Raw genomic sequence first — 14,872 nt, forward strand, 5'->3', positions numbered from 1 at the left:
TTATTTGTCTGCATATGCAATTGAAAGAAATTGCTTTATTGCCCACACTTTCTGTTTGACTATTCTAAATTTGTACTCTTTTCCTCAGCTATATAAAAGATTTAACATCCCTGGTTCGCCACCAGAATCCATGGGTAGGGGAAGAGACTGGAATGTGGACCTGATCCCAAAGTTTCTTATGGCAAATGGTAGGACGAATGATTTGAAATTGTTTAACTGAAAACAGTTTTAAACAAAATTACAGCTCCATCTAACTGGTGGAGCAACCAGTTAGGCAGAGCTGTAATTTTGTGCTAGCTCATGGCCATATACATTTGAACTCTGGCGTTGTTCTCCAGATCATATTGACATTGAGTTTGGATGGAAGTCTGTGCTTCTAATTACAATGGAAGGTGGTGCCACTAAGTTGTTAAGAATTGCATTAGTCCCAAGCTTAGTAATTTGCAGGAGCTTCCTGAGGAGTGCACAAGTGCATTTATATTTTGTCTGCTATTGCTATTATCAGGTTTTGTGGTACATCAAGGTGCATTGTCCTATCCAAGAACACCAATTTCTGTACCTAGCCTTCTCCAATGTGGTTAAGAATTTTGATTCAAACACAGTTTAGAAGGGCATCTCATATTTAGATCGCTTTAGAATTTGATTGGACTGGCCAGTGGTGTAGTGTCATCAGCACTGGACTTTGAGGCGAATGGTCCTGAGTTTGAATTTAGCCTGGTCCCAACCTGGGCAGCAGCAGTCTCTGCACAGAGGAAAGGCCTGGCAATCTACTTGCATATCTTGCTATGAAAACCCTACGAACAACTACACTATCTGTAGGGTCACCATGAGGCGGCGACAACTCGATGGCACTCAACAACGGTAGAACTTTTTTTACTTTTAAATCTTGCTGCAAAGTGTGCAAATTGTGATCTTGGCCAGTGGGCTTGTAACAGCCCCCAATCCCATTGCAGGCTCAAGCTGAACAAGTTTCACTACATTGTCTCATCTTGCTGATTGTAATATTGTACTCCTCCAAGGCTTACACTGGACTGGAGTTGATCTACAGGTTAAAAGCCAAACTGTTACTGAAGTTCTTCACTTGAGGGTCAACATGGTCCCAATCTCTGCCTTTGACCAGCAATACGGATACACCACTTGCAGATGTGCGTGTTTGGCATCCAACTCCACGTAACCACTTGAATTCAGTGAAATGACTAGAAGGATCTATCTTGCAAATAAACAACCCCAAAACACAGATTATATACCAGTCAATCTCATTATACAGCCAATAACTACACCCTCCTCTCACAGGATAAAACAATGAAAATCTGTAGCAAAACGGTAGAAACAAGAATCACTCCTGTAATCTCAGCAGCTACTTGTAGTGAATACAGACATCATTGATAAAAGTTATAACCACTTTTTCCTACTAAAAAGTATTCTAAGACCAGGCCTTCACATTTCCACCAGTCTGTGTGCTGATCAGCTTTTATGTACATTGGCGACATGGACAAACAGAGGCATCCATGATCTGCCAGAATCTTCAACGGAATGGCAGAACATTGACTAGTATCATTGTCCTTCCTCTCTGTACAGCATCTGCATCCTGAGAGTTCTGATAACACACCTCCAAGCAGTGGATGGTCTGTTTTATTGGCATGCTAAATACCTCATATTAATTAATTTTGAAATTAGTACTGATTTAACAAAATTTTTTCATAAGGTGTTCAGTCTCTTTTGTCAATGAGGGGTGGTGGGGGTGGGGCAGAGAAATATAACATCCTCACAGATTCACTGACATTCCAGGTCCTTGACTTCAATAAAGCACTTAGGATCATGAGTCTGTCTATATGACTAAAGCACATGAAGGCCATGTGCAAGTTTAGCATGCAATATTCCTAATTAAACACTTTGCCCTGAAAAGTATCTCTTGGGGGCAGGTCTCGTACAGCCTCTTCTGAAACCATAGAACTAGTGTGGATGCAAATTATTCTTGACCCCTATAAATTGCCATGTTGCATAGGGCAGCATGGTAACCTAGCACTTAGCGCAATCTTGTAACAGTAATCACCGATCGGGGTTCGATTCCCATTGCTATTTGTAAGGAGTTTGTACATTCTGTCCGTGACCAGGCACATTTCCTCTGGGTGCTTCAGCTTCTCCCACATTCTAAAGATGTATATTTAGGTTAGTGAGTTGTGGATAAATTGTGTTGGTGTTGATATGCGGCGACACATGCATGCTACTCAGCACAATCTTGGCTGATTTGATTTGACGGAAACAACTCGCTGTATGTTTTGAAGCACATGTGACAAAGCTAATCTTTAAATCTTCGTAGGGCAGATTGTAACTTGGGTGCAGATTGTTACACCACTAATAATACACAAGCAGCTGAATGACTGGCGTATTAACCATGACTAGGTGTTCTGTAATCCTGGGTTCAACCCTGTCTAAAGGAAAAGCAAAGAGCTCAATTTTCTCCATTTCTTTTCTTTTTTTCCCTTTTTTTTTACTAAAATTTGACATGGATTCAAAATATATAATGTTCTCTTTGCAGGTCAACTTGTGAAGATGCTGCTGTATACAGAGGTCACTCGTTACCTTGATTTTAAGGTTGTTGAAGGCAGCTATGTTTACAAAAAAGGCAAAATCTACAAAGTCCCATCCACTGAGAAAGAAGCTGTGGGTTCCAGTGAGTAAAAAAAATTGTTAAAGAATATGGGGGATAACTGGCGTATGTTGTCGATATAATTCAGAAAGTTAGTTTCTGCAGAACACTTGACCCAATTGAAAATCATGTTTTGTTTGTTCAGAAACTTCTCTGTGGGATGGAGTGTGGAATCTTGGTGTTACCAGAGAATGAATTAACGCTTTAGTTTTGCAAATCAGCTTTGGGACTATTGGCCATAATTGTGGATAAATTGCATCATTTTGTAAATGATAAATGAAAACTTGAATCCTGAAATGGAAAGCTCTGAGCAGGTCAGTTGGTATCTGTGACAAGGGAAATACAAGTAGTTGTGTCTTAGGTCAGTAAATTAGCACAGGAGTTGGAGCTGCTGCTATGCAGCTGTAGTGATGCAAGTTCCATCCAGGCCTTGTGCTGATTGTGTATATTTCTTTAGATGCTTAATGTGCCTTGGGTTAATTGGTTACTGTAAAATATCCCGAATGTTGATGCAGGAGAATCTGTATGTGGGTGTTGATGGTAAGCGAAAAGGTTATAGAGAACAGGATATGGGAATGAACTGATTGGGGTGCTTTGAGAGCCAACATAGACTAAAATGTGTCCTGCAAAAAGTTAACCTTAAAGTTAGATATCAGTTGACCTTAATGTTAGTGAAGATAGCATCATTCCATAGATGCTGCCTGACCTGCTGAGCTCCTTCAGCATTTTGTGTGTATTAATCTTAAAAGATAGCTCATTTTCTGTTTTTGGATAGGGTTGTTTATTGGTCTGCATCTTTTAAAATGAGCCACGCTTGATTGCAGATTTACTGATTCTAACACATGACAAGCTGAAAAACTATTTTCAATTGTTAGAAGTTTAATCAAAGTTTTTAAATTCAGTGAATTACTGTTACTTTTTAACCAGTGAATTAACAACTTTGCTTATGTAATGAAACTCCACTAAGGCATTAATTCTGAGTCTCAGTAACCTAGATATTAATGCTTAATATGTATTAATATACTGCTGCTTCCTGTCTATTCCACTGATAACTTTCCCACTGGCTCAGCAAAATTTATAGTGCAGCAGCAATAACAATTGAGAATGGTGCGTTTCTGAGCTGTAGAATTGTCTGCACAATATATTTGGCTGAAATGTGAACTTTTTGTTCTGTAGGTATGCTTGGCCTTATGGACAAGAATAGATATAGGAAGTTTTTACAGCGTGTTTTTCTTTATGATGAAAATGACCCCTCAACTTGGGATGGTTATCACCCCAAAGAGACAACCATGAGGAGCGTATTTGAGAAATGTAATTTGGGGAAGGATGTCATGGATTTCACGGGCCATGCCCTGGCTTTATATAGGACTGATGAGTAAGTGTTAAACACGAATGATTCTATCTATCTTGTTACTTCTGATTGATTTAACTACTGCAATGTAACTTGTTTGACATACAGTGCCTATAAAATGTATTATCCTCGGAAGTTTTCATGTTTTATTGTTTTACAACATTGGATCACAGTGGATTTAATTTGACTTTTTAACACTGATCAACAGAAAATACTGTTTTGTGTCAAAGTGAAAACGATTGCAAATTAGTCTAAATTTACTACAGTAGAGTTACCAGGACAATGTTTCAAACTCTATGGTAAGTTGGCACTCTCGATGTTGGCAGTGGGCTTGGAGTGGCAACAAGGAGGGAGGATAGGTACGTCATCGGGGTCATCGGGTGGGCACCCTCCTTTGACGTTTCGTTGATAAGTCCATGACGTCTCCAGAGGGCTCAACGGTGCTACCTGGCATCCCAGATACACCCCCCTCAGTTCCATACCCTCCTGTCTTCATCTTGCAGCCCAGTTGTTGGCTTTCCTTTTAATCCAAATCCAATTGCTGCTTTCTTCTGCTGCATTTGACAAGGACTTGATTGCTTGTTGGAGGGAGTGACCCCTCACCCCCATCTTCTTCACTAGACTGGTCGTAGATGTAGCAACGAATCCCCTGCATCCCACTTCTACAGGGAAAATCTTGGTCTTCCAGCCATTCTGGGCAGCTTCAGTTGCCAATTCAGAGTACCTGGTCTTTTTCCTCTCATCAGCTTCTTCGACACCATCTTCCCATGGTACTGTCAATTCCACAACATATGCCAGCTTGGCTGTTGTGGACCACAGGACCATGTCTGGCCGGAGTGTTGTAGCCGCAATGTCTGGGGGAAACGCAAGCTTTTTTTCCAAGTCCATGTCCATTTTCCAATCCCGAGCAACTTGAAGAATGCAACATCTTTTGATGTTATATGGTGCTCTGGAGGTTGGCCTGCTGGTACAAATCGTGTGATGTGGACATTTCTTGCCGATGTTTGTGGGAGAGCATTTGTGGTGATTCGCCTCTGTTCCAAGATTGATACCAGCTGTCTGAGAACTTGGTTATGCTGCCAAGTGTACGGCCCCTGGGTGAGGCTCGTGGCAATTGTCAAATACAAAATAATTGCATAATTACTCATTCCTTTCAAGTCAGTATTTAGTAGATGCGCCTTTGGCAACAATTATAGCCTTGAGTCTGTATGGATAGGTCTATCAGTTTTGCATATCTGGACACTGCAGTTTTTCACCATTCTTTATAAAACTGCTCAAGCTCTGTCAGATTGAATGGGGATCGTGAATGAACAGGCCTTTTCAAGTCCAGCCGCAAATTCTCAATTGGATTGAGGTCTGGACTCTGACATGGCCACTCCAGGACATTAACTTTGTTTTTAAGTCATTCCTGTGTAGCTTTTTGCTTGGGTTCATCGTCTTGTTGGAAAACAAATCTCAAGTCACAGTTCTCTTGCAGGCTGCATCAGGTTTTCCTCCAAGATTTCCCTGTATTTTGTGCATTCATTTTATCCGCCACCTTCACAAGCCTTCCAGGGCCTGCTACAATGAAGCACTCCCACAGCATGATTCAGCCACCACCATGCTTCACAGTAGTGCTGGTGTGTTTTTGATGATGTGCAGTGTTTGGCTTATGCCAAACATAGCATTTAGTTTGATAGCCAAAAAGCTCATAGGACCACCTTCCAGCTGACTTCAGACTTTCCCACGTGCTTTCTGGAAAACTCTAGCTGAGATTTGTTTTTTTTTCAGCAGTGGCTTTCTCATTGCCACTCTCCCATAAAGCTGCGACTGAAGCACCTGGGCAACAGTTGTTGTATGGGCAGTCTTTCCCACCTCGGCCACTGAAGCTTGTAACTGCTCCAGAGCTGTCATAAGTCTCTAGGTGGCCTCCCTCACTAGTCCCCTTCTTGCATGGTCACTCAGTTTTTGAGGTTGGCCTGCTGTAGGCAGATGTACAGCTGCGCCATATTCTTTCCATTTCTTAATGACTGACTTAACTTTACTCCAAAGGATATTCAGTGTCTTGGAAATTTTCTTGTATCCGTTTCCTGACCTGTGGTTTTCAATAACCTTTTTGCAGAGTTACTTGGAGGTTCTTTTGTCTTCATGGTGTAATTTTTCCCAGGATACTGACTCACCAGCAGTTGGACCTTCCAGATGCAGGTGTATTTTTACTACAGTCAGTTGAAACACCTTGACTGCACACAGATGATCTCCATTTCACTAATTATGTGACTTCTAAAACCAGTTAGCTGCACTGGTGATGATTGGTATGTCACATTAAAGAGGCTGAATACTTGTGCAATCAATTATTTTGTATTATAATTTGTAATTAATTTAGATCACTTTGTAGAGATCTGTTTCACTTTGACAAGTCTTTTTGACACTGATCAACAGGAAAAAAACATTTAAATTATTCAACTGATTCAACGTTGTAAAGCAATAAATAATGAAAACTTCTGGAGGGTGAACTTTTTATAGACACTGTACAAGCCCTGTATGTTATTCCTAATTGATCTAATTTAGTCTCGTGCTTTATCATTTTAGCAGTTAATAGTAGCAAAAAAAGCTGGTGCACATTTCCTTATGATTGTGGTTGAACATCTGCCTGCATACCAAGTACCTGCTCTCTTCCCATAAACATTGATGTATTTTGAAACCTGTGCCTCTAGTTATATTGAATATTATGGCTTGCACAACTTCACCTCCTTCTGCCCTAAATGTTTTGCCTTGTATCTTGAGACTCTTGACTCTAGTTTTAAATCCCCCTTTTGCCAAAAGAAATCTCCTCATGGCATCTGGCCTTTAAAGCTGTCAGAATGTTATTTAAATATTGTCTCTCCAATTTGTTTTAATGAAAACAGACCTAGATGACCAGTTTGTCTATAATAGACCCACCATCCCAGTAATTGGACTTGTGAAACGTAGCACAAAATGCTACGAAGGGGTGCCATTGCCTTCCAGGCTTGGGATTGTCTTCTACTTGACTACCAAAGTGTTTTCATTAAATTTGGTCCATTTTGAATTTGCAGGATTATATTCCCAGATTGGTTAAATTTCATGCTGGGATAAGGTGTCTTAGTCCTGAACATTACCAAAGCCCTGGCCAGGACAATCCCTGTCTCCAGTGAGTGCAGTCGGTTTTGAAGCATTTGTGCTTTTTCTTTCCTCCCCCATTTGATTGTATTCAGTGCAAGTTTCCGATTTGTATTTGATGTCTTTGCTTTTTTCTACATTTATTCAATTTCTCTTGATTGAACAATGTCCATCTCTTCGACTTGATCTGGTGGTTTGGGAATTTTTCATTTACCAATGCCTACCAAAGCTACAGTTCTGTGGTTTAGACTGTGTGCATCATTTACTTAATTACTGTGAGACATCTGCCATATTAGGAATATGTATTTTAATCTCTGCCCTTTGGGAGAAGCAGGCTTCAATGCTGCTGCCACTTCCTGTGAGTGAGGTTGTAAATCTGCTGGTGTTGTCTGACACCTGTTACACTCTGACCCTGTGATTATTTTTTAATGTTTTCTGAAAATAATTTTCATCCCTTTTTCAGTTACCTTGACCAGCCTTGCCTTGAGACGATAAACAGGATTAAACTTTATAGTGAATCGCTAGCTCGCTATGGGAAAAGTCCATACCTTTATCCACTTTATGGCCTTGGAGAGTTGCCTCAAGGTTTTGCCAGGTGAGAATTCTAACTGAGCTGTTTGTCTATGAAATTAATAAATGAACTATTAATTGTCGTCTTTAGCAAAGTGGAACATTCTGTGAAGTACTCTAGAAAGGCCACAGTAAATGCATTCATAGGTAATTTGAGTATTGTCTTTATACTGTAACAATGAGCATTGAATTGTAGCCCAATCTCAAACATCATATGCAAAAGCTGCTGTGAGGTATTTTTCTTTGCCACTTGGAAGATACTAAGCATCTACTAGAGGCTTATGTACAGTGCCAAGTCCACACTAGCCTATAGTGACTTCTAAAGGTTTTGCTTCAATAGATACACTTGAGGGTTGCAAATTTTGGTACCTTTTTTTTTGTATGGCCTGCTAGCCCATTCCTGTTTGAGAAACAAAGTAAACACCACCTCTTTGAAGAGTTATCTAAGTAGCTTATACCATCTTAATATTTTTTTCTTGTCCCTGTATCCCAAAACAAAAGAAATCCACTTCAGAGAATACTTCCACATAATTTTTTTACTGGATTGGAGACTATAAAACATAGGAGCAGTATTGGGCTATTCCATCATGGCTGATCCCGGATTCCACTCCACCCCGTATACCTGCCTTCTCAATTTTGAGGCTGTGCCCTCTAGTTCTGGATACCCTTGCCCTAGGAAACATCCTCTCCATATCCACCCTATCTAATCCATTCAACATTCCGTAGGTTTCAATGAGATCCCCCTCCATTCTTCTAAATTCCAGTAAGTACAGGCTCAAAGGTACCAAATGCTCCTTGTATGTCAACCCCTTCATTCCCAGAATCATCCTCATGAGCCTCCTCTGGACTCTCTCCAATGACAACACATTATTTCTAAGATATGGGTTTCAAAACTTTTGACAATGCTGCAAATTAGGCTGGCCTATTGTCTTATAAAGGCTCAGCATTAATTCTTTGCTTTTACATTCTATTCCCCTTAAAATAAATGCCAACATTGCATTTGCCTTCTTTACCACAGACTTAACCTGTAAGTTAACCTTCTGGGAATCTTGCATGAGGACTCTTAAGTTCCTCTGCACCTGATGTCTGAACCTTCTCCCTGTTTAGCTAATAGTCTGTAATTTTGTTATTTTACCAAAATGCATTATTGTGTATTTCCCAGCACTGTATTCCATCTGCCATCTTTTTGCCCATTCTTCCAATTTGTTTAAGTCCTGCTGCAATCACATTGCTTCCTCAGCACTACCTACCCTCCACCTATCTTCATTTCATCTGCAGACTTTGCCACAAAGCCATCAATTCCATTATCCAAATCATAGACAAACAATATGAAAAGTAATGGTCCATTACTGACTCCCGAGGAACAGCACTAGTCACTGGCAACCAACCAGAAAAGGCCCCTTTTATTCCCACTCGTTGCTTCCTGGCTGTCAACCATTCCTCTATCCACGCCGATTTCTTTCCTGAAACACCAAAGGGCTTTATCTTTTTAAGCAGCCTCGTGTGGTACCTTATCAAACGCCTTCTGAAGATCCAAGTAAATGGCATCCATTGTCTCTTCTTTGTCCACCCTGCTTGTTACTTCCTTGAAGAACTCTAACACATTGTCAGGCAAGTGCTCAAGTGCCTTTTGTCTTTTGGTGTCTGCATCTCTGGCTGCTTCCAATACTCGGGTTAATAGTTTTGCCACTGCAGCCTGGTGCCCAATGTATGGATCTTCGTTCCTTTCAAACATTTCACCCATTCCTTGTCTTCCAGCTAGTTTTGCTTGTTGGTTGTATCCCTTAATCTTTGCGTAACATTTACAAAACTGCCCAAACAAATGAAGGTGCTGTATACGTATATAATTCCTGTGTGTCCTCTACAGAGAGACCGTCTGGCATTTATGTAACACTGCCTTCTGAAATTGTTTTGCATACAACTCTGGAGAGGAGAACCAGGAATGAACAATAAAGGGTGGCTTTACCAACAATACCTGTATCCCAGAAACCAATAAACGGAAAGATTAGTTGTTTTCAAATGCCATATGATTAGATGATTTTTAGGACCCACCATGCTTTGCTAAGTTACCACAATATTAATAGCTTAGCAAAATATGAATGGTCTTTCATTATAGCAATATTAATGTTAAAAGATTCTTCGTGGAATTGAGGAAAATTTCTCCAGGACTTTGGTTAAGTAAAATATGTGACATAAGTCTGGTATTTTACTAATTATCTTTGATTCATATTATACTTATGGTAGCATTTTAAATTTTACTTTGCATATGACAGCTGTGTCACATTTTGTTTACATCCCAGTAGTGTGAAATGAAGTTTTCAGTAGTGTAATTACATAATGAAATTTCAGTTATTTACCAGAGTAGCGCACACAATGCTAGGGGAACTCAGCAGGTCAGGCAGCATCTATGAAAATGAATAAACAATCAATGTTTTGGGCCAAGACCCTTCCTCAGGATGGGAAAGGAAGGGGGAATAAGCCAGAATAAGAAGGTGGGGGAGGGGAAGAAGTACCAGCTAGGTGGTGATGGATGAAGCCAGGTGTGTGGGGGCGGGGGATGCACCAAGAAGGTGAGAAGTGGTGGATGGTAAAGGGCGAGTGAAGGAGGAATCTGATAGGAGGGAAGAGTGGACCATGGGAGAAAGGGAAGGAGGAGGGGCAGTGGGGGAGGTGATAGGTAGGTGAGGAGAAGAGATAAGAGGCCAATGTGGGAAATAGAAGGGGGAGGGGCAAAGAAGGAAAATTACCAGAAAGAGAAATTGATGTTCATGCTATCAGGTTGGAGGCTATCTAGACAGAGTATGAGGTGTTTTTCCTCCAACCTGAGAGTGGCCTCATCATGGCAGTGGAGAAGGCCATGGACTGACATGTCAGACTATGAATGGGGATTGGAGTTAAAGTTAATGTTGCTCTGGATTTCCAGCATCTGCAGAATCGCGTGTATTCAATATTTATTCTGCTTATAGGTTTCTCTGCAAGTTTTGGATTCTACGCTTAGTTATTTTTAAGAATGGAGGAAACATTTCTCAAGTATCTAAATACACAATGAGTATAAGAGAAACACTAATGGTTTTGTCTGTGTAGGCCCAAGCTGGGTGTCAGGAAATGATAATGACATATAAAATTCATTAATCATAATGAAATTAATTTAATTTGTATGCTTGGATTAAAATGTTCAAGTCTACATTATTTCTCAATTTTTTTGCTGAGGTAGAACAGTGATCACTTAAGGATTGCTATTAAGAGCTTGATACTGCCTCTAGATACATGCATATTGAGAAGACTTGTTGAAAACAAGGTTTTCTTTTCCTAGGTTGAGTGCCATTTACGGTGGGACCTATATGTTAAACAAGCCTATTGAAGAGATAGTAATGGAAAATGGGCGTGTGGTTGGAGTGAAGTCTGAAGGAGAGGTGAGAACTTAAGCTTTGCTAGCTTAAATCTGGTTTAATCAGGACTCCCAAATACTAAAACTTGAGTTCAACTAGTTTGAATATTTGTTTTAGCACAATTTTGAGATGTTGTTCCTTGCACACATGGAGCAGCATTTTTTGCCTTTTTTGTAGTGTTTGATTTTTTTTAAACGAGGCAGAGTTGCTAGCTCGACACTCAACCCAGCGCAGATGAAAAGTATTTAAGGAGCCAGCCGGATTCAAACTCGGGACCATTTGCCTCAAATCCAGTGCTGGCTGGCTAAATTTTTGATTTGCTGTAGGTTTAATAGGCGGAAGTGGCCACTTCTGCTACCTCACAGAGCAATTCCATTCTCTCCATGAACTCCCTCCTCCAAACCCAAATTCTATAAATTTGTTCCAACTTGTGGTTTTAGCATAATGTCCTGATTTTTATAGTCTAAGCCTTCACCTATGAAAGCAAGCATGCCACAGATTATAATCCTCACTCCATCAACCTATTTTACCAAAGAATCACCCGTTCTTCAGAGCAACATCTGAATTTCTACTTTTAACCAAGCATGTGCATGTTTCAGAAGTTGGTGTTGACTTCAGAAGAAATTACTTTCATCATTCCAATCATAGCTGAAATGAGTTCAAATGAGTTTTTAAAAAAATCTGATGCTTTGATCTTGAAGCTTCACCTTTGTTGGCATTTGACATTGCCTCTCAAAGGTGTTTAAAACTTTGAGTTCCAACAAAGCCAATTTGAATAAAGTGCACACCTTAACCAACATAATTTTATTTGAGATGCTGTGATTGGTTACCAATAAGTAAAAGATCAGTCCTCCATCTAGAATGCATGAAATCTTTTGAGTATTAAGGGATTTTTTTTTTAGTGCATTTTGAGAAATTGGTGCTTTTCTACAAGAAATCCTTATTTTGGAAGTTGTCCATAAACCACTGCTTGCTGGCTGAGACCATTTTCTGTAAAACAGACTTGATTAAAATAGATTCTGTTTACAGATTGCACGCTGTAAGCAACTGATCTGTGACCCAAGTTATGTGCCTGACCGTGTGAAGAAAATTGGCCAGGTGATTCGAATCATCTGTATCTTGAACCACCCCATTAAGACCATAGCAGATGTAAATTCCTGTCAGATCATCATTCCACAAAATCAGGTCAACAGAAAATCTGGTGAGTAGCTTGCACAAATCTGCATTTCAATTTGCAGTTCGGGAAGCGAGTGCAAAGGCCTGCAGTGGACAATTTTGTTTGTGTATTTGTCCTCCCAAGGAAAGTCTGTGCCAACACTTTACAGCTGCGGTAGTTCACTGAATAAGCCAATTAAAAAGGTTTTTTCTTGGTCTTGGAATTATAATACATTTATGCCCCTTTACCTGGTTTACAGTATCGGTGGGGTTCTCATTACCAGCAGAAGATTTTTGCAGTATTAATGGCCATTAAATGTCAGGACTAGAAAATGTAAAGACTGAGATTTCTAGAGCAGTAATACTTTGTAATCAATTGAAGAGTTTGAAATGTTACAAGTTACATTAATTTGCTTGGTCTCAATCTTTGAAACATTCCCTAGACATCTACATCTGCATGATATCCCATGCACACAATGTGGCTGCTCAAGGAAAGTTCATTGCCATCATTAGCACAACAGTGGAGACCAGTGATCCTGAAAATGAAATTCAACCAGCATTGGATCTTTTGGAGCCTGTGGATCAGAAGTAAGTTTATAATATTTTGCTCTTAAACCTGGGAAGAATGTTTATAAATCTTGATTAAAAATATATGGCAAGTAGTTTGAAGGAAGGATCTTTCATTCACTTTTAATGATCTGATTCAGTAAAAAGGCCAACTCCAAATATGGCACAAAATTCTTTTCATAACCTCGAGTTTATTTTGCCACTCTTTGTTGGTCTTAATATAATGATGAGACTCAAATTATACAGAAGCACTGTAGAACATCTACTGTGGGATGTGTAGAGTTATTTTACTTACACATGCATGTCTAACTATTAGGCTGTTACATAATATCAAAAACTTGCTTGAGCTGTCATGATTAGGGCACAAAAAAAAAGACTTATGATAAAATTCAGAGATAATTAGCATTAAAATCACTAAATCAGCACACCCATTCGGACATTTGAATTGAAACTTTGTCAAATTGTGGAATCTACACTTTAAATTGCAAACAGCATGTACCCATGTACACAAGTTCACAACTTCAAGTACCTTGGATCATGGGTAACATCTGATGGCACGAAACAGACATAAAAGCAAGAATAGCAATGGCAAGAACAGCATTTACAGAAATGAGAAACATCCTAACGAACAAGAAAATAGCAATTGACATCCACCTTAGAACTCTCAGCTGCTACATTCTTCCTATATTGATGTACGGCCGCGAGTCATGGACCATCACAAATGCAATGGGAAAAAGAATCAATGCAGCAGAGATGTGGTTCCTCAGAAGAATGCTATGCATATCATATACGGACAGGATAACTAACGAAGAAGTTCGACAGAGAACGAAAACAAAATGTACATTATTTTAAAAAATCAGAAAACGGCAATCAAAATTCTTTGGACACATCATGCAAAGAGACATTAGAACATTTAGTTACAACTGGAAAGCTGGAAGGAAAAAGAAGCAGAGGCAGACAGCGAATGAAAATGATAGATGGAATAACATCATGGTTAGAAACAGGGGAGGCAACAACTACAATTCAGAGGGTCAGGGACCGTGATGGATGGAGAGACATGATCGCCCACGCCGAACGGCAAGGCACCTGAATGAATGATGTACCCATGAGATGGTTTCTTCTACCCATCAGATCTGTATCACTGATTTCATGGTACATAATTACTTTTATCAGACGCTGGAGTTGAATGGTGCATCAGTACCTTGGCCTGATGTTCAGGTGTTGAACCTAAATATTTATTTTTATCGAATCTTTGAAAAGACAGATGAGGTAGGTCTTGTAGTTGTGTTGCCTCTTTGCTGCAAGCCATTTCCTTTATTTTGAGAAGAGGGTGAGGAGGAGAATTAGGGGCAATGTCTAATAACATGCACGTCGTCTGTAGGCTTTGTGTCTGAAGAGATGTTAAAATTGCAAAATAATTTAGACAGTTAAGATGGTTTTATTATTAGATGCACGACTATGTAGCCTTCTCTCTTTTTAAATAATGTCCTTGAGCCTTTAGACTGGATTGCACTGGTCTGCGTATTCTTTCTGGGATCATTCATATAAAACAAAATTTTTAATCTCTTCTTTCAGATTTGTTTGCATCAGTGATATGTATGTTCCGGTTGATTTGGGTACTGAAACACAGGTAAGAGGGTGTTGCTGTAAGTTACTGATCATTCATGAACATTCTATCAATGGAACTGTCATTTGAATCATAACAATTGGGTGCCATGATAGCATAGTGGTTATTGTGACACTTGTAGCTTGGGTTGTTAAACAGTTTAGAGTTCAATCCCAAAGTCTTTGGTAAGGAGTATGTATGTCCTCCCTGTGGAATGTGTGGGTTTTCTCTGGGTGGTCCGGTTTCCTCCCACAGTTCAAACACCAGAATAGAGGGGAAGGAGAATGACTTCATCTATCATCTTCTAGCTGTCCTCCTCCTCCTCCCTTCACTTTTTTTTCTTCTGGCATCTTCCCCCTTCCTTTGCAGTCCTGAAGGAGGATCTTGGCCTGAAATATCGACTGTTCATTTCCATGGGTGCTGCCTGACCTACTGAGTTCCTCCAGCATTTTGTATGTTTTGATGAA

General features: G+C 39.8%; 1 protein-coding gene across 1 annotated transcript in view; it reads left to right on the top strand.

Annotated features, from left to right (window-relative positions):
* LOC134359442 (rab GDP dissociation inhibitor beta) overlaps window positions 1–14,872 on the top strand; it is a 30,767-nt gene that overhangs the window by 14,921 nt on the left and 974 nt on the right. Inside the window, exons 3-10 of the mRNA XM_063072684.1 lie at window positions 89–188; window positions 2,540–2,674; window positions 3,827–4,025; window positions 7,582–7,713; window positions 11,002–11,101; window positions 12,107–12,278; window positions 12,676–12,820; window positions 14,375–14,429. Of these exons, the coding sequence (XP_062928754.1) occupies window positions 89–188; window positions 2,540–2,674; window positions 3,827–4,025; window positions 7,582–7,713; window positions 11,002–11,101; window positions 12,107–12,278; window positions 12,676–12,820; window positions 14,375–14,429 (1,038 nt within the window). The remainder of the gene's footprint in view (window positions 1–88; window positions 189–2,539; window positions 2,675–3,826; window positions 4,026–7,581; window positions 7,714–11,001; window positions 11,102–12,106; window positions 12,279–12,675; window positions 12,821–14,374; window positions 14,430–14,872) is intronic.

Source organism: Mobula hypostoma, chromosome 20 (assembly GCF_963921235.1).
Source record: "Mobula hypostoma chromosome 20, sMobHyp1.1, whole genome shotgun sequence".
Lineage (NCBI taxonomy): Eukaryota > Metazoa > Chordata > Chondrichthyes > Myliobatiformes > Myliobatidae > Mobula > Mobula hypostoma.